This window comes from Pinus tabuliformis, chromosome 6 (genome assembly GCF_031772625.1).
Source record: "Pinus tabuliformis cultivar Carrire ecotype Pingquan chromosome 6, CPIR1, whole genome shotgun sequence".
NCBI classification, from domain to species: Eukaryota; Viridiplantae; Streptophyta; class Pinopsida; order Pinales; family Pinaceae; genus Pinus; species Pinus tabuliformis.
This window is the reverse complement of record NC_142292.1, coordinates 1,092,774,778-1,092,798,104: the sequence shown is the minus strand read 5'-3', so window position 1 is coordinate 1,092,798,104 and position 23,327 is coordinate 1,092,774,778. Positions and strand designations below refer to the sequence as shown.

Genomic DNA, 23,327 nt, shown 5'->3' with positions numbered 1-23,327 from the left:
CCGCTTAGCTGATGTCTTTTATTCCTCCTGTGATCTGTGATCACGCTCTGATACCATGTTGAAGTTTCTAAGTTTACTTAGTTAGAAACCCTCCATGCACTTTATCTGATTTATTCCTACCTACTTGTTATTTTCTTTAACAAGTTATTTACAATGTAAATACTAAAAATAAACACTAGTGCATCCTCAACATATTACAAACCAACAACTAAAAGAAACAGAAACAAACACACCATATGACACCATTATTTTTGGACTAATGTCCCCGGAAAAACCCAATGTGGGAAAATCGGTGCAGCTATCTGAGGGTTTTCTTATTAAGCAATATCAGAGTACAATCTGGGTGCCGAAACTGGCGTACCCAACAGAGAATTTCCTTGGCAGTAGTACCTCTCAGTTTCTGACAAATCTATTGGTTGAAAACCCGGATAATCCTTCCGGCATCTACTCAACACCAATCTGCCCCAGAAACCCCAACGTCTGCCCAATCTGGATTGTGTCAGCCTCTCCTAGCCCAGCGCTAGCCCTGCGTCAACCCCAGGACGTCGTGTATCAGCTCTCTAAACCTCTGCATCAATTACACTAGCCTCTATGGTGCTCTGCGCAGCACTTAGTTGCCTCTGCGTGGCTTTGCGTGAGCACTGGTTGCTCTTGCGTCACTCTCTCTCGCTGCTCCGCTGCTCTCCCGACACTATCTCTGCCTCTCTGTCTCTCTGTACTCAATTTCCCTCAGCTGCATCTCCCATTCACTAATTCTCTGTCTCTTAGCAAACCTCGCTTTAGAGAATAGAATGACTAATCACTCTGGTGTATTCTCCAAGTGACCCTCAAGGCTCCTCTTATACTTTTCCTGTTGACATCTCAACGACCGAGATTAAGTCCCTAATGAACAATTAAGATTAGATCTGGCTTGATCCATGTCTTTTGGACCACTCTAACAGAGATTCATATTAATACACATTAATATTTTATTTTCCCTAAGTTTAGACTTAGGGACTCCATTAAAAATATTAATTATTTTAATATCTCTTGATCTGTTTAGAAGCTACCCAAGCCCTTTTTGGGTATTGGAGATCTCATGTGCCTCAACCTCTCCACCAAATTTTGTGGCTAGAGCACATCCGATGCTACCCCAAATCAACAACTTTGACCACCAAGGACTTGGGCTAGTGCTTTCTCCTTTGGGCATATGGAGTTATTGGAAGTTCAAGATGAGCTAAATCGTATCTAAGAAGCCTAAAAATTGATGCCCTAGGTCCCATTTTCCAGCGTTTACCCACTTCAAAGATAATGGAGTTTGATGGAGAGTTAAAGTATCCTCCACTAAGAACATTCATTACATGTCATACAATGAATAACATATCCAATACTGTTAAAATTGGAAACTAGGGCCAAATTACACCTTGGGACAACTCTTTTGATGGAGATGATGATTGCATTAGATTCCTCTTTTCGAGAGGACCAAGATTGATATAAAGATCATCTCATTTGGAGAAGCAGAAGTATGATTTTGAATTTATGCCCACTCATGTACAATTTGTTCAGGTTGGCCACATCATCATGTAGGCTCATGAAGCGCAATGGACAAAACTCTTCACCCTCATCAACTTGTATAAATACCAATGTCCCTCCACCTCATTTGGCATCTTCATCACACACACATTCTCTTTCCTTCTCTCATTGGTTCATACAACATTGGGCACTCTTCTCTCTCACACGTGTGATTCAAGGGCCAAAATCATAGGAAATTTTGTAGTTTGACCAATGTTGACCAATGTTGACTTTGACCTTCCAAGGAGAATTTGACTTTGATCTTGTGGTTGATTATCTGTTTGGGTAGGCCGCATTTTTGGGCACAAAGATTGAGGGAATCTAGGCAGTTTGACCAGCGCTGACTTCAAGGTTGACCGCAGTTTGATCACAGAAATTTACAATAGTTTTCTCTCTCCTTTGACCGAGTTTGATTGGATTATTTTGGGCTGACTTTGACCTTCTGATTAGGCCGAGTTTGATTAAGAAGACTGAGTTGTTTTAAGGATAATTTATTGTTGTTTTGACCAGCATTGACTTTATGGTTAGGGCTGAAGTTTGATTGCAGTTGACTACATAAATTCACAGGGTTGTTTTGTGTTTAAATTGGGCAAGTCAATTTGACTTTTGTACTCTCTCTTCGCTGAACATTTGATATAATAATAAGAAGATTCGATCAAAGGGTTTTCCCCACATTGGGTTTTTTCCCTGGCATCCACCATATCTAGTGTCCTCTTGTTTTGGCTTGCCTTCTGCATTTTGTTTCATGTTCTATCTGCTTTTATTGTCAATGTGATTATTGTGATTGCTATTAGAAACTGGAAATTGTTATTGGGCTGCTAAGGAACATTGAAGTAAATTGTGCTAAGCATAGAACATGCCATTGTTAACTAAAATTGTCAAATACTCAACTAGAAAATCTTTTCAAAAGTTAGTTTTCAACAATTAGGCCACAATTAGCACATTGTAGAAGCAACAATTCCATACATTAAACAATTTCAAGAGGAAAATTCCATCAACGTAAAGCACTTACAAGATACCATGTAATATATCCATCCATTATCCAAGAAATAGCTCCAAAGACACGATCTAATTAGCTTCCAAACATCGAAATGCATCCAAAAGATCTCCAATAGCTAATAAGGAACAAGTGCAAAAATTTCGAAGGAAGTCGAATTCCAAGTGTGATGATGATGAGAAGCTAAATGATGTCTCTCATATTTATACATGTCCAATCAAGTCTAATTTTAGCCTAAAGTCCCTCTTAGTTCTCAAATAATGGGAAAACACTAATTGAGGTTACAAGCCAACCTCAGCCAATGTTAAAACATAAGAAAACACCCACAAGAGAGCTGAAATGATGATGTCATCCATGTGTTAGCCTCTTGGAAGCATGCATTGAGCTCTCTTGGTGCCAAGTTGAGTGAAGAGGGCTCCATAAATCATCCTTTAGGGGTTGGCCCCTAGATATTCATGCAAATCATCATGTGGGCCCCAATTTTGTGTTTGGGGCACAAAATGGGTCTCATGGGCTTCCTTGTGATAGAACAAGCTAGTTCTACTGCAATGTTGAGGGCTTAGAGAATGATGCTAGTCCTCCCATGTCTGAAAGGGTGAGACAAAACTCATTTGGGCCTCAGATCAGTTGTCAAACCACGTGATTACTGCTAAGACGACTAGGGCACATTGGTCCAAGAGCATCACCTCATGAATAGTGTGAGGCAAAGCTCATATTGTTGTGGTGCTAAAGGTGCCCATGAAATGGAATGATGCTCTGCAAGTGATAGGAGTCTCATGGCTCTCAACGCTTCACCTATAGGGTGTCGTTAGTCATTACAAAGCTAGGATCTAGCTCAATATCAACATTCTTCATGATAGCTTGATCACCATATATCCTTGTTCAATGGTTTTAACTATGTTATCTCATCATGCTTACTGAAATAAAACCAGCTTCATTATACTAATCACTGTTATCATGGAGATCATTGGAACACAATGGCCTCAGCAAGTGCTGAAGTGAACTACGTTGACATAAATCATATCCAAATCTCTTCAGGGTACCACCCAGGAAGGTTCGTGATTATGTAACAAGACTCAAGACAATGTGTGATATATGATATCGCATATCTACGTGTAACTTGTTAGCAATAGTGAAAGAGAGGCTCATTCACTTGTTGGTGCATGAAGAAGCTAAGTTGCGAGAGGCTCCGACACAATATTCATTGGTGAGGTGTTTTGGTGACGTGTGTGAACCTTTGCTAAGCTCCACAGGGATAAGGTCATCGAATTGAGCACTCGAATAGGGCAGTAGGAATATTGGAGCAGCAAGCCTGCTTCCTTTGGCTCATCTGGGAACTAGTAATAGGAAATTACCTTACCTAAATATGGTAAAGCTAGCGAATTGGCCAATTTATGAAACCAAGTGAAAGCGGGAACAAGGAATGAGAAAACCTCCTCCTCCATCATAAGTCGGAAAACCCCTCCTCCTTGGGCTTGAAGTAAAAGGCCCTTCAGAAGAGCTATAAAGCCCTTCGGGAGGGGGGAGAGATTTTGAACCTAAAACATCTAGAACAGATCTAAGATATGAAAGAACTAAGGATACCTACAAGAAGGACTGATCCGATCCTCTTCTAGTGGACTCAAGCCCCAGTTAAGTTATCCAACCTGTGATGAAAACCACCTACCAATCACACGTAATGTCTAGTGTTGCATCTTCGCCATTAGGTACAATTAATCATTAGTGCATCTAAGTGATTCAAGCTTGTTAGTCAAGGGAAAATTGAGACATATGGGGCTTCCCTTCCAAATTAGGGGTTTTGATCTCGTAATAGTGTTACCTCCCTAGGTAGGAGTGGCTAATAAATGATCCTATTAGGTGTTCCCATCCCCTAAGGGTAAATACATGTCCCTGGTACATCCTTCAATTAATAGGTGGCATGTGAACACTAATGAAATAGATGGGGGCAAAGGGGTCTCAAGGCCAAATGCAATGGTACAATGATAGCAATAATGACGAAGTCCACATCTTGGGTGTACAAATGTGAGGAGGGAGCAATCGTGCTTACATGAGTTACCACAACCTTTGTTTTTCCACCTATCTTTATTTTCCTTTTGCTTTTCATTGATTTTTCTTTGTATTACTACTTGAATCTCTAGGAAATGAGAGCATGTTGTGAATGATATAAAGCAGTTATTACTCCCATAAGGTGGGGCAGTTCATTTCCCACTAGGGGTTGGGACGTGCATGGGTTCCTTTAATGATGTGAGGGGCACTAATGGGCCCTAGGAACAAAAGAGATGGCCATAAGGATAAGGGGTTGAGCTCATGTTTGGCTTTTGCCCATGTGCTTTATTAAATGTCCTGACCATCTTTTTCATTTTATAATTGTTTTTTTTTTTGTTTCTTGCTTGTTACCATGATATGATTTTACCTTTCTTTTAGTTGCATCATCTAGGCTAACGTTTCCAGGCCCGACCCAGATATGTCGATAGCGAAGGGGGTGTGTTAGTACCTTGTGGACCTAAAGAAGGGAAATGGTGGAGTTGGGCAGGTAATGTGTGGAGGGGAGTGGAAAATGTGGAATGAGAAAACAAGACCACACTACCAACATTGGAGTTTCCCAAGTAATGCCCTTCCTAAAGCCATAGGCCAATAGGGGAGTTCCCACAAGATTAGGATTGAAGATTAACCCCCCATTTTAGGTGAGGGAACAAAACCACAGTTAAAGCCCTTCCTTCTTTGAAGTCACCCAATAATCCATGCCCAAATGAAAAAAAACCATAAACACCACAATGAAAAACATACCTTTCGGATCAGATTGCCTACCTTTTAACATATGCTCTTGACAGATGGGCAAGGAAGCATACAACTGATGCAGGGAGCAGAGATAAAGTGGCACATCACATCGGCTACAAGGTGGCTCTCAGGGGTTGTTGGCTACTGACTGGAAGAAGATGAATAGGGGGAAAGCTCTCCTAGGGGTCCCCACTTTTGGTCGGTAACACATCCTTAGGCCCCCTGTTCATGTTGGTGAAGACGTCTTGAGATCCCGTCATGTGATGAAATGCTCCATTGTGCACAAACCATAAACCTCTCATTCATTTATTGAAAGGCAAGACACCAAGGCAAAGCTTTTCACAAAATTTTCAACCATCTCTTCCATTTGTGCAGTGGTTGTTGTAGTTATCTTTCCCTTGACCATTTTCTTGTTTGGACACTGACTGGCGAAATGCCCAAACTTGTGACAAGCAAAGCACACGACTTTTCTCATGTCCTTCTCCTTTTTATTCTGTGAAGGTCCCGCTCCACTTTGGTTTTGCTTGGCCTTCCTTCGCCCTTTTTTGCTTGTGTAGCAAGAGCAAGCTCATTTTTATCCTCAATACTCTTTTGCTATCCTTCGGTCAATGAGTTCTCCAGATCTCCTTCTGGATGAAATCATCTCACAACTGGTTCCAATCAGGAAGATGTTTCCTAGCAAGGATCCCATCTACAAAGGTAGCCTAGTGCTTAAGGCAACCCTTCAGAGCAACTTTCACCACCTCCAAATCAATCACAATTTCCCCAATAGTTGCAAGCTCATCACGAGCTTGCTAGATCTTCGTGAGGTAAGTTGTTATGGTCTCAGACATGTTCATCTTGATGTTGTTTAATTTCTCCTGAAACAACATTTCCTATTTTCATTCGTGCTTTGATAAAGAGCAGTTAGAGCTACCCACATTTGGCATCCAGTGACCTTCCCTAATATGTGAGGAATTATGTGATCCCTCACATCATCCAAAATTATACACTTTACTTTCATATCTTTAAGATTATGCCTCGTTGCAAGGTTTGGATTTAAAGGATTCTAAATGGTTGTGTTCACAAGATCCCACATGTTGTAAATTGTAACTAGAGTCAGTGTTCATAATGACCTAATTGTAATCATGACATTGTATACTTTGTATAAACAAAGAAAAAGAAAGAAAATAAAATCTTATTTTATGTAAAGCATGGGTTTCATGCTCGAGTCTAGGTCAAAAGTATGTTCTTTGTGCTTCTAGGTATTTCTAGGACAAAGAAGAATTTATGTCATGTATTATAGCCCCATTTGGACTCCTTGTAACAAAGAAATATATTTATCTTGTGAAGAAAAAACTATTTGTTCCTCCAAGACCAAGTCGGCCCCATTCAAGGACAGGTTGGCCTAAGGGAGGGCTATTTGACCCTTCAAGAAGGCTATAACTACAAGGAGCTCGACTTCATTTGAGACACACATCCATCACAAGTTCGATCTGCAATAGTGAAGGATAAAAAGAGATGGAGAGGACAAAGGAAATAAGTTGAAGTGTCATGGGATCATCTCTCTCTCTCCACACGTGCGAAGTTAGGGTTTGTTGCTGGAGGCCAAAATTGCAGAGCTGAAATTCTGAGGTGCAGTAGCAGGGCCGAAAATATGGGATGAAGTTGCAGTAGGTCGAAGTTTGGAAGCTACCTTGAAGAAGACTTTGTTGGGGGATTGACTTGGTGCTTGGGAGGATCTTGGGCTTTGGTCTTTGGGTCTTGGAAGTCTCACTGTAAGAAGATTCTCTAAGAAAATAAGCATTCTTTTTGGGTTTTCCCCTTGGAGGGGTTTTTCCCTATCTTGGAGCCTATATCTTGTGTACTTTGTCTTGTTGTGATCTTCATTGTTTTGGTAATTGCTTGATGAACAAGAACTAATAAAGTAATAAAATGCCAATATATATTACAAGTAATTATCAAGTCAAGGAAAATCATCTATAATCCATAAGTCTCCTGATTTTCCAACATGGTATTAGAGCTAAGGTGCAAGAAAGAGGCTGAAGATCACATCTTACTTGGCACTGTGGCAAGGGTTATAAGGAATGGTTACAAGTTTCTTGGTAATCTCGCTACATCTATCAAGAATCGCATATTAATGATCATCTCGAAGCTAGCAAAGGAAGTAATAGATGGAAGTTTGTTCTCCGCTTTATCTACACTTTCAAGGACGAGAATGTATGTGTTATTGACAGTGGTGCTTCCAGACATATGACAGGAGAATGCAGTCAACTTTAGACTTTGTCAAAAGGAACCTCCTCTCATTCAATCGAACTTGGAGACAAGAAGAGCTATCCAGTGAAAGGGATTTGATCTACTTTGTTGGAACTCGAGTTTGGTGGAAGTATTCACTCAACAATATTCTATATGTTCCAGGTTTGAAGAAAAACTTGCTTCTATTTCTTGTCTAGAGGATAAGGGCAATAGAATTGGTTTTGTTGATGGGAAGGTTTTGTTTTGGGGTAAGGGATCTAGCATTGGTGATGCTAGGGTGATTGAGATTTGTGAGGGTACATTATGTAAACTTTTTACACCTCTATCTCAAGCCCTAGTCCACTTGGATGTGAGTCCTTCTGAACTATGACATAGAAGGTATGGACACCTTCATTATAAGATTTTTCTCTCTCTAAGTCAAATGGTCAATGGCATTCTCGAATTGCAGGAAGAACATGAAGGGACCTGAAAGGGATGTGCTCTAGGGAAGAACATAAATAAGCGATTTACAAGAATTGATACCAGATCTAAGGGAGTTTTAGATCTCATACACTTAGATGTATGTGGACCGACGACAGTAAAATATCTTAGTTGGCATCAATATTATGTGACCTTCATTGATGGTTTCTCAAGGAAAACTTGGTTATACCTCCTCAAGAACAAAGATGAGGGATTCAAGAAGTTTAAGGAATTCAAGAATGAAGTGTAGAATCTAACCAAGAGAAATATCAAGACTCTGAGGTCCGACAATGGTGGAGAGTACATATCCAAAGAACTAATAACATTCTACAAGGAAGCAGGGATTAAGAGGGAGCTCATTGTTCCTTATAATCCTGAGAAAAATGGTGTGGCCGAAAGGAAAAAGAGGACTATTGAAGAATGTGTCAGGGCCATGCTACATGATCAAGATCTCCCTCAATTCCTATAGGGAGAAGCATGTGTGACAGTTGTTTACTTGCAGAATCGAAGTCCTCACAAGATTCTCAACAACATGACTCTGGAAGAAGAATTTACAGGAAAGAAGCCTAGTGTGGATCATCTTCAAATATTTGGGTGTCCTGTGTATATACATGTACCCAAGGACAAGAGAAAGAAGCTAGATCTTACTAGTCTAAAGGGCATCTTTGTTGGGTATAGTGCTTCATCTAAAGCGTACAAAATCTATGTTAAGGAGGATTGTCAAATTGAAGCAGGGACATCATTTTGAAGAAAGTATAGCTTACAGGAAATCAAAAGATATTCCAATTGACTTTGATGAAGAAGAGATACCTATCTTTGAGGGTATCTAAAGGGACAATGATGGTCATGATTAAACATCTACTCAAGAAGATGTTGAAGGTCGAGTGAGCCTATGCAACAAGTAATTGTTCCAGAAAATCGAAAGAGGCCTGCTTGGTTGAGAGCTACTCTACAAGAAGGAGAAGAACACACAACTAAGGGGATCTTTAGAGAAAGCAAAAGACCAAAGAGGTATTCTGGATACGTTGTATATATGACAAAGTATGACAAAGCTCATTGAAGAGGAAAGATCAATTTGGAAACTCAGCAACAAATTCCCTCCTTTGAACAATCTTCCTCATCAAGAAAGACCCCTCCTAGACCTTGGAAGAATTTAATCTGGTTAAGGAAAAATGTATTTTTAATATGGAAACCCACATGTGCACAAAAGGACAGGTCGACCCTGTTACTACTCAAGCTAGCAGGAGTCCTAGGAGGGGTTCCTATAGAGCAACTACTAGGTCAAGTGGCAGCAATGGAGCAATAGGCCACTGCCACTTCAGCTAAAACTCCCTGCTCTTTATGGACTTTCACCAATGGGAGGAGTCCAAGTATGAGAAGGATCACTAGGAAAGATAGATTAATGATAGGATATAAAGTGATTCCAAAGCCTGTTCACAAGAGAGGCTCAGATGATAATCTTACTTGCTTTAGAAGCAAGATGTATGGCTCTCTAAGAAGGGCTAAGAGGATACCTGGGTCTAGGGTTGAGAAGTATGTATTGATAAGAGGTGCCCTAAACCAGAGAATCCTAGAAGAATAGGGTTTCTATGCAGTCCTTGTGAAGTTGGGGTTACAAATTTACGAGACCACAAAGGAGCCCTAGCGGACCCAAACAAAGTCAAGGGTTTGGAGTACAACAACAAACTAATGGACTTGACCAAGTTAGGGATGAGAAGAGGATCAAAGGAATTAGGTTTCTCTTTAAATTTGAATGCAATGATCCTAATGAAGGTACTAACCCAATGAAACCTAGGGAGAAAAATGGTCTTTGAGCTATGGCTTGCAATATCTTGAGATTCCACTGTCTTTGAGCTAGGGCTTGCAATAGAGAGTTCTAAAATCTCGCACGTGTGGAGTGTATATTACCCAAAAACAGTCCCAAAACACTTCACTTTTTCTTCCCTTCTCTTCGCTGGTTATATGGCTCATTTTCTAGTGATTTCCGCACTTCTCCTTTTTTTAGACCTGGACTGAAATTCTTGCTTTTAAAATGAGGTTGAGCTGCCTATTTATAGTGGTTGCCCATGAAAATAAGCCGACGTGAGTTGAATGTGAGCTGACATGTCCTTTTGATGTAGATCCTTTACTCCATCTTAAAGCCGACTTTATGGAGGTGCTTGAGCTTGGCCTTGGAGGGCCGTTTTATTCTTTTAATGACTCGTACAAATTTGTCACATGCCCAAGAAGGGTCCTTCATACATGGCATTGACACAATTTGACTTTATGACCAATCCTAAGGGCTCACAATGGGAGCCTTACCTAAAAATAAAATTCCTTGCTCATGAAATCCATGCGGCAAGCATTATAATAATAAATTTTTTTTTTTTACACGTCATTATGAAGACTGAACGTAGTTACACTTTTCAACACTCCCTCTTAACTAGAGAGGTATTCATAATCTATACAAGGTACTTGGACATTCTCAATTTGAAGAATTCTCATAAGAGGAGTTGGATTGGTAACCCATATGTTTAACATCATATCAACCAACATTGTCACATAGCAAGGCCTTGACTAACAACTTTATCTCTCCACAAGATTTGAGCTCAATGTTGGCGAGACCAATGATGTATAGACACCCTCATCATTATCTCTCTTGGAACATACCCCACCCTAGTTCTAAGGGTGTGTTCCACCAGGACTATTCTTATCTTAGATTCCCAGTCCTCAAATAATATTGGTCCTCTACAACTACTCTTATCTTGGATGCCCTAAATCATCCTCAAAGAGCATCGAATGCCAGATGTTTACCTAATCCTCCATTCTGTCTTCTCAAGTGAAGACGAAAATGATGTGCTTATCTCTCCCTCTTAATTTAGGAGGACATACCTATTCCAATGAAGGAATGTACTCATTCCTATAGAAGGAATGTATCTAAGCTCCCTCTTGGCTTAGGAATTTTGCTTCCAAGTTTCTACCAAGTAAGAAACTTGTTTCTAGGCTCCCCCTTAATTAGGGACGACATACCTATTCCAATGAAGGAATGTACTCATTCCTACAGAAGGAATGTACCTAAGCTCCCTCTTGGCTTAGGAATTTTGCTTCCGAGTTTCTACCAAGTAAGAAACTTGTTTCCAAGCTCCCTCTTAATTAAGGACCTACAATAGCTCCTCAGGTGGAGATGATGGGAAAACCAACTGCTTGAAGAACTCCTCCTCACAATGTCATGAACTTCTCTTCTTTATTCAGGAGTCTTCATGTTTTGGGACTTCTTTGTAGAGCACAGACCATCCATCACTTTCATCCATGAGTCGGTCATGTTATTATTCCTTTCATCGGAAAGTAATCCATCAATTCTTATTTGGCTTCCTTCATGCCATGTTTCCTTAAGGATCTTTCATCCTACTATATGGACATCATGGGTGGAAGATATCCATAGATCTTCCCTTGGCAACCCTGCATAAGCCCATCCAGATATCATTCAAAAATAAAGGAATGAACATTAAATCAAAATTACCTTTGTGTTGGTCTTTCATCATGACATTTTCTAGTTTGCATCAGCATCCTGCATACACATTGAGACATCTCCCAAAGATATATATTGACAAGGGTCTCTTTCTTTTTCAGACTTCATCAGAGTCCTCATATCTTTCATGGAGATATCTATAACAAACAAAGTCTGTTCTTCAAGTCAAATACTCCAGAAGACTTGGAATATAAAGATCTCCATTGAGATACAAGAATATATATTAAAATGTAAGAGTAATAATGATGATACAATTGGGAGTGAGGGCCTCGTATATATAGCCAGGAAGTACCCTTTCACGAAAAGTCATGTCTATAGAGACATGCCTCTTTGTTTAACTAATTATTATTTAATTACATATTATTATGATTATTATTTATTATCTATACTTATTACTTTCACATAAACTATGTTTAAGTATTGAGGGGTTTTCATAGTGCATTATATTAGATATCATTTTTTGGGATTCAACTGCATTAAGTCATTCATCTATGACCATTTCCATGAGAGGTAGTTGTAACTGACTAATTTCTCATGATTTTTGAATAGTTCACTTAGCACTCATTGCATCGAGTGATTTCTTGACATCCATAGCATTGAATTTTATCCATGTTCTTCTTTTTCTGGGGACCAAACTTTCCAAATTTTCCCTCCCTTTTTGTCATGGTGGCATATGCTTGATTTTGTTCACTGGATCCCATATCATATTTTTCCTTAGTTTCTTCAATCTTGTATAGAGGCCATAGATCTTGGAATGGAGTGGCTTCTTACTTCCCATAGATGCTTGAAGTAAAGTTGCCCCATTCCTCCAGTAGTGCATTTAGTATTATAGTGGTCATCCCCTTGTCATACATTATTTCACCCAAATCTTGAAGTTGATCCCTTATTTTAGATATCCTCATAAAGTATGAGGCCATGCCTTCTTTTGATATCTTCAGCTTGTAGAGTTCTTGCCTTAGAGTGATAACTTCTCCTACAGTGCTTACTAAAAATAACTCTACCAGTTTGTCATATATTTCTTTTGAAATGTCAAGCTTAGATACATATGGAATGAGGGGATCCTTGATGGATTCTATGAGAATCCTTTGAGCCCCCACTTCCCCTTTCATAAACCTAGCAAGTGCTTGAGCATCTTCTTTTGGAGGTTTGGTGATTGAGCCCGTAACATGTTCCATGACCTCATTCTCAATGAGATTTAGATCTATCATCTTTTTCCATGCAAGATAGTTTGAAGCCCCAACCAATTTGTTGCTTTCCTTCCAAAAAGACATTTTGATAGATTCAGGTGTAGTCATAAATATACTTAGTTGTGAAGACACTTCTTTCTCCACTTGCTTTCTCCTAGAACTTGAGGATGATATAGATAATAGAAAACTCCTTGATGAAGATAGTTCTCTTCAAGAGTGATCCTTGACTTCCACAACGGGAGAGATCACCTTGGACCTTTGATGATGATGATGATGATGATTAATGATGACTTCTTGATGATGTCTTTGATGCTTCTTGGATGATCTTCTTCAAGGATGAGATCCTTACTTTAGTGAGAGGGAGATTGCGTTAGAACTTTTGATGATGTCCTTTGATCTTGCTTCCTTTGAGTGAATAGACTTGCCTTGATTTGTAGATCTCTTCATCTTGAGTAGATGTAGGGTCTTGGTCTTCTTTTGATGATGATCCGAAGACTTCTCTTGGTGGAGATTTCTTCTTCAATCTAGGGTTTTGACACTTCTTGACTTCACTTTGCTTATCCTTCGAGATTTGATCCTTGATTCCTTGAGTGTCTTTTCATGAGATGCCCTTCCTCAATTTTGTCACCTTAGCTTTGAAACCATGTTGAGAAATTTAGGGCATAGCAATTAGGTAATTTCTCTTCTAATGATAACTGCTTGTGAATGCTTTTTACTTCATTAGATTATGATCTTCTCTTTTGTTAGATTATTATAGTGTTCTTCATCAAACAACTACCAAAGCATAAACAATAAAGAGACAAGAGACACAGAATATAGGCTATCAACTAGGGTCAAAACCTCTCCCACTTGAGAGGAAAACCCAAACAAATTTTTCTTCTTATAGAGACTTCAATTGACGAATACCAAGACAAAGACCCTTAACCTATTTGCCTCTCCAAGACCAAGTCATAAAGCTTCCTTGATAAGATCCTTCTTCCTTGAGTCAACGATAGTCAACTCTCTTGCTTCTTACTCCTTCTCGGCTACCCTTTAGAACTGTGGTCCCTTGAACAGATCTGAAACTTTTCAACCCTAATTTAGAGAGCCCTAGATTGGGTCCTTGAGCAATTTTGACCTTCAACCTTCTTTGCTAGAGAGAGAGAGGGACTCACCTTCCTTAACTTGGCTAGAGGATCTATTAGACTTCTTCCAAATTTGCCTTCTTAAGATGACTGTAATACCTAAAGTATCTCAGCTCTTTCTGCAATAGAGAGTTCTGAAATTTCGCACGTGAGCTAAGGAGCCCTAATTGATCTTTGCTAGCCTCTCCAAGGGCAACAACTAGGTCAATAGGGATTTATACTTCAAATTTGCCAAAGAGATGAAGTTTCGAGTTCTTTCAACCTAAGAGGTGCCTCTACGAACATTCACCCAATCCCTCAAAGAGCAACGCATGCATTAAATCACTTATTTAAGGTCCCAAAAGAATTTCACATTACATTAACCCATACGAGAATAATGATAACAATATACATGCATTTGACAAGTAAGATGACAAGAATAGCATTAAAAGTTCACTTACATGAGATAGAGAGCATATCCATTTATCCACTTTGAATTAAAAAGAAGTTCCAAAGGCAATAACAAAAATCCAAACATCAAAGTGCGTCAAGAAACTCCAAAGATTTTATCCCAACAAAAAGTGCGAAAATCTCTCAAGAGATACCAATCCAATCCAAGTGATGATGAGAGAAATGAATCATCCTCTCATCTATTTATACAATCCAATAGGGGATTCGAATAGCCTAATTTGTCTTATTTAGCCCCAAATAATAAAATAATGCTCAATAATGACATGACTTGGTGACAAGCACACCAAGTTAGCTCAATAATACAAAGAATAACCTCTCATGAAGGCAAAATAATGAATATGATGAGCTGTTGGGCCATTGAGGAGGTTTGATGGAGTCCAAATGTGCCAAGTTGAGTGAAAAGGCTCCAAACATAGTGGACAAGGGGTTGGCTCCTTGTTTTCCAAGAAAGTCACATGTGGTGCTCCCAAGTGGGTGTGGGGGCACAATGACATCCTCCTGGGTCTCCAAGTGTATCGATAATGCTTGTAAACCACCTGTAATGGCTAGGATGATGACATAAGCCCTCCCTTTGTCTCCTACAGTGAGACAATCCTCATCTGGACCTTAGGGCATCTGTCAAGTGTATGGTGCAAGTGTGGATCCAACTAGGCATGGTAAACTAGGTGCATCATCCTCATCCAAAAGGTGGAACATGAGCAATCACTGAATGGTGCTAGGGATCCATGAAGTGTTGTCTGCTATGGTGGAGGCCCATGGCTCTCTACGCTCACCCTACAAATGCGCATGTGGCCCTTTGGAGGGCTTGGACCCCATATAGGGAGATCAATCCCCAAATAGAGACCCACCTGCAATCCTGCATAAGATCCAATGCGTCCCCTTGCCCTCAAATACAACAAATCATTAAAATAATCAAGTAAAAGAGCTCAAATTATGGAATCAATTGGACACTCCATGGTGGCATGCCCTTCCATAGTGGGTTTTTGCATGTACAGGTGTCTCCAAGATCAATAAGGGTGTAACCAAGGACCCTATTAGGTGGTTTTAGCCTTTAAAGGGGGTGACGTGTCCATGGTACATCCATCAATGGGTAGGTGGCATGTGATATAGTGATGGAACACAGTGGGGATTAGGGGAAAGATCCAAGCCACATGTCATGGTTCAAGAGTAGCTATTAATGAGGGAAGCCCACACTTGGGTACATGAGTATAAGAGGGAGGAAATCGTGGTACATGAGTTACTTCGGCCTTTGTTTTTCCACCCTTGTTCATTTGCTTTTTTCCTTTGATTGATTTTTCTTTATAATTGCCCGGGGCTCCAAGGGATGAGAGCATGATGTGTAGGATATAGCAGTCGATACCCCCTTTTAAGGTGGGGCATTTCATTGCCCACGGTTGGAATTTCTAATTCTAAGCCATTAGAAATTCTTCTTGTACTATCTGGTTTATTTCACCTACTTGTTTAATTACTTAACAAGTTATTTAACCATATAAACACTGAAAATAAACACAAGTACAGTCTCAACATCTATAGATTATCAACTAAAATAAAACAAGCACACAAGTGACACCGTTATTTTTGGACAAATATCCTTGGAAAAACTCAATGCGGGAAAACCAGTGCAGCTATTCTGAGGGTTATATTATTATGTAGTCTATCTGAGTACAACTGGGTGCCTAACCAACTCACTCGACAGAGAAAAAATACACGGCAACAATACCTCTATATTCGGAAACAGGTATTCAAAAAACCTGTCCCACGAAACCCTCTCCGACACAACTGAAGCTCAGCGCTAGCCGTTCTGGCCTTTGCGTCAACCCCAGGGCCCTCTGTGTCAGCTGTCTGAGGCATTGGGCAGCCTCCGGGAGCCTCTGCGTCACTCCCTCTGCCCTCTGTGTGGATGACGCAGTCTCTCTAGGCTCTGCGCTGCCTCTGCTGGGCTCTGCGTATCCTGGACTAACTGCTGCTCTCACTCTCTCTGCTTCCGCGCTGGTCTCCCAGTATTGTCCTTGCCTCTCTTCCTCGTACTCACTGCCCCTCGCTACTGATCACTGATTCAACTTTGCTTAGCAACCCCGCTCTAGCAAAATGAATGACTGATCACTCTGGTGTGTTCTCCAACTGATCCTCAAGCCTCTTCTTATACTTTTCTCGTTGGTCCATCGATGGCCGAGATTAAATCTCTAATCAATGACTAAGATTAGATTTGGCTTGATCCATGACTTTTGGAACCTTCTAACCCAGTTTTATATTAATACCCATTAATATTTTATTTTTCCTATGTTTCGACTTAGGAACTCCATTAAAAATATTAATTATTTTAATAGCTCCCAAACCAGTTAGAATCTTCCCAAACCATTTTTGGGTCTTGGAGATCTCATGTGCTTTAGCTTCTCCACCAATTTTCATGGATAGAGCACATCCGATGCTACCCCAAATCAACACCCACTAGGGGTTGGGACAATCATGGGTTCCTTAATGTGGAGGGGGCTCATGTAGGGCCCATAGGAACCAGGTTGATGCCCATGAATAAGGGGTAAAGCTCATGTTTTAGCCCACATGCTAAATTTGTATGTCCCAACCATCTTTTGCATTTTGTGGTACATTTCCTATTGAGAATGGCCAAATTATGTTTTTTCTTCCCTTTTTAGCTGCTTCAACCTCCGGGGCATCATTTCAGGCCTGACCCGGAGTGTGGACAAGGGGAGGGGGAGGCTAACCCTACGTGGACCCAGTGGACACATGTGGACCCAGATAGGAAAAGTGATGAATGGGGTTGAAATGGGTGGAGGGGAGTGATGTATGTGGTGTCGGAAAGCGGGACCACGCAACCATTATCAAGATTTCCCATGTAGTGCCAATGCTAAAGCTAGTGGCCATTAAAGGAAATCCCACGGGACTAGGATACAAGGCTAACCACCAAATCGGGCAAAGGAGACGAGTACAGACCTAGCCCGCTCTTTTTGTCGAATCCCCCCACCGATCCATGCCCAAAAGTGTCCATGATAAGTAAGGAAAATTACTCAACTATATCAATGAAAAGCCATACCTTCAAGGTTCGGAGGCCCACCTTCAAACATACGATCATAACGGATGGGCGAGGGACCACAAGGCTAGTTTAGGTGGCAAAGATAATGGCACATCGAGCTATTTGGTTGCTGCAAGGGGTTGTTAGTTGAGGATCATCTAGGAGAAAACAAATTTCCTATGCATATAGGTAGTGGGTAACAATAACCACAGGCCAAAATTCAGCCCTAGTTGCAGGTTTGAAATTCTAAAGTTTGACCAGGTTTGAAGAAATTTGACCAATGTTGACTTTGACTTTTTTGAGGAGACTTGGAGGAGGGTTTGACTTGGCATTTTGGTGGAAGTTTGGTCTTGGTCTTGGATTGGAGATCTCTCATTTTGATTTAGATTATATAAGGAAAGAATTGTTGGGTTTTACCCTTGTGGGTTTTGCCCTAGCCATTGACCTAATTTTTGGTGTCTTTTGTCTCATTGTGATCTTTATCTCTTCGAATGATTGAACAAGTGTGTAATTGCTTGATGAAGAAGATATAAAGAAGTAATAAATAAGACATCTACTTTTCACAAGTAATTTATCAGGAAGAGGAATTAAGTGTCAGAATACATTGCCCTTGGTTTCTCAACAGTTTCGACCAATTCCAAAAACTGCCTTTATGTATAAAACTCCCTACCAGCTTTGTCTAACATTTTTCTTGCGGGAGTTAGGCTACACCACAAGGATTCCAACAAGTTATCACTTGCCCCATTTGGCTCTAAGACGTTACCTCTAGGCCCATTTAAATCTTGCCATGTGAGAGCTGGAAATGAGGTCAATTTTTGCTTGCATGGGTGACACCATGCTTGATTGATGGATTCTGGGGTTTTGTCCGAAATATGATTTACTTTAACTTTGACTTGAAGTTTGTTCTTGCATGCTAAGTCTTCACCCAACTTTCCCATTTGGAAGTCTCACGTATCACTTGGCCACCTTTGACTTCAATTTTCTGAATGATTCCTGCACCTTCTGTCAAATCTTTTATGTGGCATGTCATCTATACATCATTCTGAGCAGGTTGAGTCTGCATTGACTTTTTGACCCTAGAACCCTCTTGCATTCAGATTTATGCACTATCTCGAGAAATGTGAAATGTTGTGAATTGTGAGACTGCCATGTTGAGAACTATATGATGAATACAACCACGTGGCAAGACATAGGCTGGATTGGCCCTATAACTATGATCATCCATACATAACCAAATGCTCCCATAAACCATGAGTCCCAATGTGATCCACCGCAAGTCCTCCAATCCTATACAAGACAAGCTAAAAGTGGGAACAAAAGGTACTAGCCATGGCTGACCACAATGGGCTAGGATACCTTAATACAAATCTTACATGGCCTTTGAGGCTTTAACTTGCATCCTTTGGGCTTACAATGGTGTTATGAAAAGTGAAGAAATGACCATATCTGCCCCTGTTAAAATGAAAGGTAACAAGTTCTAGAGAACGAGATGATTAGAGTGGCAAGGCCACACACTCATTAGTGCCAATCATAACATTTTTCTCTCACGAAACAGTTCAATTGTCTGAAAACTTTTATTTCTTTACCTTACTTTAAATTAGGCATTTCGCATCTCCAAATTCTTTTCTCCGATATTTATGTGGAAAACCATAAAGAGAACATTTCAGAGATCTAAATACCATTTGAAATTCAAAATGTTTGTGTTAATTTTCCTTGAAACTCTACAACTGAAAACTGAAACCAAATTTACTTTCACCAAGAGACAGAGATTCTTAACAATTCATAAGCAGTGGAATAAAAACAGCAGAGATAAAAACGCATCACACAAATTGGCATGCTTGTTTACCCAGGGAACCCAAAAGGGGATACCTGTTTTTTTAGTTGTGGTATTTTATTGTTTGTTCTTGAACAATTTGATCTATTTTACAAAACAATCTGTCTCTGAGAAAGCATTCTGCTTCTTCTCTGTAATCTCAGCTTATACAATTGATCTCGGCCCTCAAGCATGCAACTGTTCCCCTCCTGAAGCCTTGACTTGCCCTGCCTCGTGTCTGATCCTAGCTCCTACTTCCTTGTGCACTTCTCCTATTTCCTAGCACACAAGGGAGCTCCAATTTCCTAGTGCACAAGTCCCTATTTGTGCACTTGTGGCTCCTATTCTTTAGCACAATCCACTGTTCAGCTCTTAAATTCATGTACACTTGCTCCTCAAATCTGCACACACACACAATCTCCTAAATCCTTGTGCACAATTGATGCTCAATTCTGCGCTCTCCACAATCAAAGATGATCTCACAAACTTGTATCAATTATGTGCCTTCATCCTCCTCTTTATAGACCCAATTCGAGCATGCATGGAAGGCCCAGTTCAATTTTAGAACTCGAGTTCTGATAGTGAATTAACTGAGAGTGATACTCTTTCTCTCTGCAATCAACACTTGTTGTCTTAACTCCTTCTTCCTTCACTCAAGACTAAATACTAACTCACTCTAACTAAACTTGTAACTGCCACCTCGTTTTGTAGTCAAACTGATGAAGACTCCACTTAACTGAAGCTCCAACTCTACACATGCTATCTGGATAATCATTCCAGTAAACTGGAAATAAACTCATCCTAACTGAAGTCTAACTCATGAGCTCGCACTCATGCTAGACAGACAAATCGAGGTCTTCACTGGCTAAGGCACAAGCTAGAAGACCTTACTACATTTTCAACATTTTGTCATCTATCAGTGATTTCAAGCATTCATATAATCTTATATAAAACTGAGGTTGAAAATATGATTTCCAAACAGTAAGTCTATAGCTTCGAAAGTTTGATATTTGAAAGTCATGATGGAAATTGTTTATGTTTAGGGTTCTATAGAACGAGATGATTAGAGTTGCAAGGCCACACGCTCATTAGTGCCAATCATAACATTCTCCTTTTAGGAAATAGTTCAACTCTGACAACTGGTATTTCCTCAACTTACTTTAAATTAGGCAATTTATATCTCCAAATTCTGCTGTGCTTGTGCTGCTTTTTAACATGAGTTTTGGACATCAATGCACAATGAGCACTTCTAAGTTTCAAGATGACCAATTAGGTACAAGAATGTAAAACACCCTCCCTAACTGGATTATATCAAGATGAATCGCATATATGCAGTGTACTTTAGTAAAAGGATTTTTGTGTTTATTTCTCACAAAGGTAGTTTGGTTCCATCATTTTATTTAGGTTTAAACAATATGTTTTTTCTCTAGACACTACACTGGAACAATAATTTAGATTATTCACTATTTTCTATTTGAGACCTCGTTTTTTCTTTGTTATCCATGGCAGGCTTTTCAATTGTTTCCTGTGAAATAGTCCTTCATGCTTAATCTGTTAATGCCAAATAAATGATGAGATTTGCAATATATATGCTTTCATTCTTTCGTACAAATTTTGCTGTTATTCACTTTCAGATTTTTTCCTTGAACAGCTTCATGAAGGGATTAAGAAATCAGGTATCATGGGGTTTTGTGATCCATGTCCTGGTGAACCTAAACAGCTGAAGGTTTCATATTCCTACCAAGGTCATGATTATGAGGTGTGATTTGTCTCCTTTTACCCTCTGGCATGATGTGAATATTATTGGATGTCAAAGTGGCCTGCCTTCGTTGAAATTTACACATAATTTGGTTTTTCATTGGCTTCTTGATCTTTTGCTAGCTTATATTTAGTAGCATGAATCTATTTCTTTGTTATTTCTGCAGGTAGTGGTTGATGACTATAGTGGACTAGAGATTCCACAAGAGAACCATAGACGATCTGGGGCCTTCTCATAATATTATAGAGCCATAATCCCTCATTGGGCTTTAGCTCAAGCCATTGTGCATTTATCAGCACTCTTAGGGGAAACCTCCCTTAATCAGTGACGGCCATTGGAATTCATATGCCTATTATAATGAGAAATATCTGCAAGAAAGCTTTAATCCGCAACATTTTGTATTGTGAAGAGAAGCTTCTCATGAAGATTGTACTAGAGTGCAGTGCCAGTTTATTTATTTTGTTCCCTATATTTAGTTTGTTTATATTCATTGAATTTTCCTATACACTACGTAAGGGCACATTGCTGTCAAGAGAACGATTTTGAGTTGATTTTACTTCAACCATGCTTTATGACTTGATTTCTTTTTCAAGTCAAACGTTCTATAGTGTTCCACAATATGTGGAATAATAGAATTTTGCCTGAATTGTATTTTATCTTTGAAGGATCAATAGATGTCTTCTTAATTTTTATGCCAAAAACTTGCCTTGCAACAATCAATTGTAGCATACCAAAAGATCTGTACTGTAAGTGGTGAGGGCACTGGAATGTTTGTTGTATATGGCTATATTAGATGTGATCATATAATTTAATTCCTTCAGTATACAGACTTTAATTTTGATCCATACAAGCAAATTTCCTACTAGTATGAGCATCGGTGCTATGTTCATCTGCTTCTTTTGTTCTGAACTCATTATATAGAATGTCAAGTTCCCAGTACTTGGGTCTTGTTCTTGGAGAATGAGGTCCACTTCATTATATTCTCCTACATTCCCATTTCTACTTCACACAGAAGTTCGGTTCACATCCTTTCATTGTTTCCTGCATGCATAGTAATCCATTGCTTTTCTTCCCCTAATTGCTTACTTTTGTCAGCAGCATTTCACATTCTATTTTGAATTTGGCATTATGGGGTAGACCAGCGTCATTTCACTGTTCAACTCAGTAGCAAGTCCCACATATAAATCCATGAGATTTATATTTGGGACTATAACTTATAAGGAGACATTCACCCACAAAATGAAGTTAAGTTACAATCAAATTAATTATATCCACGACTACTCATTTTTTATGAAAAGTTTGGAAGATGAACAAAATATAGATCTCATGGACTGTTGGACATACTACTATTCCAATTTTAAATCTATTGGGTTGACTTGTTGTACCTTTATTGTACTTTGATCTCTTTCATGAACTGCGAGAATGAGTATGGACTTTTGGTCTGGTTTTTGCAAGTTTTGGGTTTCAAATTGTACCCACTAGTAATTTTGTTTGGTTAGTTCAAAATTCCTGTCATTTTCATCCATTATTTTCAAACATTGTAGTGCTTGTACTCACATAAATGTCCTGGAATCCATCTCCTATCAGATTCACAGCAAATAACCCCCTTCTTTATTGGTTCTAGCCAGCATCTTTGGGAGTTTTCAATTAACTTGTCAAGATGGCACTCATTTTTGTTGATATTTATGGCTGACTCTTTTTAAGGTTTCTCAGTTCTTTCTAGAATTGTTATGGTATTATTGGCTGCATCTTAGTAATAATGACGGGCATCTACTTGCAATTTGTTATTATTATCCATGGTGGTGATGGATTCTTGCAAGACCCTCGTTAAAACTCTCTCTCTCTCTCTCTCTCTCTCTCTCTCTCTATATATATATATATATATATATACTATAATAAATTCCACTTTGTAAGGTAAGTTAACGAAGAATAAAATGCCAAGGTAGGAAAAGAAATTTAAATTGAGTTTGAATTTTTTTTAACATCAACTTGAAATGCAAAATGTCAAAATTTAAGAAGGCATGACTATAGGAAGGGATGTATGGGTTGTGATGTGAGTGAATGTGTGCAAGGATGGTACGACGACTAGATTGGCGGCTTGTACAGTGAGAAAGCAACATTTAATTTTCCTAAACGTGAATGTAAGTCATATACAAAGCATGCAAACAATCCAACAATCAGAAAATTGAAATATACATTAAGCACCCATGGAAACACTGGAAATAGAGAAATTGTTGAGCCATTTTATTACTTCTTCAGGAGCAAATACAATAGTAAAATAGAATGGTGCACCTGGGCTTGTTTCAATGGACAAGCATGACAAAACCTAGGTGAGAAAATGTTAAATTGAATGTTGCTACAGAAGTTGCACCAAACTGAATTGCGCTGCCCCCAAAAACTGCTATGTCCGCTGACTTCGAAGGGCTAGAATCACTGCT

The 23,327-nt window shown here is 39.4% G+C and overlaps 1 protein-coding gene across 1 annotated transcript in view; it reads left to right on the top strand.

Moving 5' to 3' along the window:
* OWL1 (DNAJ heat shock N-terminal domain-containing protein) overlaps positions 1-21,545 on the top strand; it is a 405,956-nt gene extending 384,411 nt beyond the window's left edge. Inside the window, exons 12-13 of the mRNA XM_089425106.1 lie at positions 20,782-20,889; positions 21,056-21,545. Of these exons, the coding sequence (XP_089281232.1) occupies positions 20,782-20,889; positions 21,056-21,127 (180 nt within the window). The 3' untranslated portion in view covers positions 21,128-21,545. The remainder of the gene's footprint in view (positions 1-20,781; positions 20,890-21,055) is intronic.
* The last annotated feature ends 1,782 nt before the right edge of the window (positions 21,546-23,327 follow it).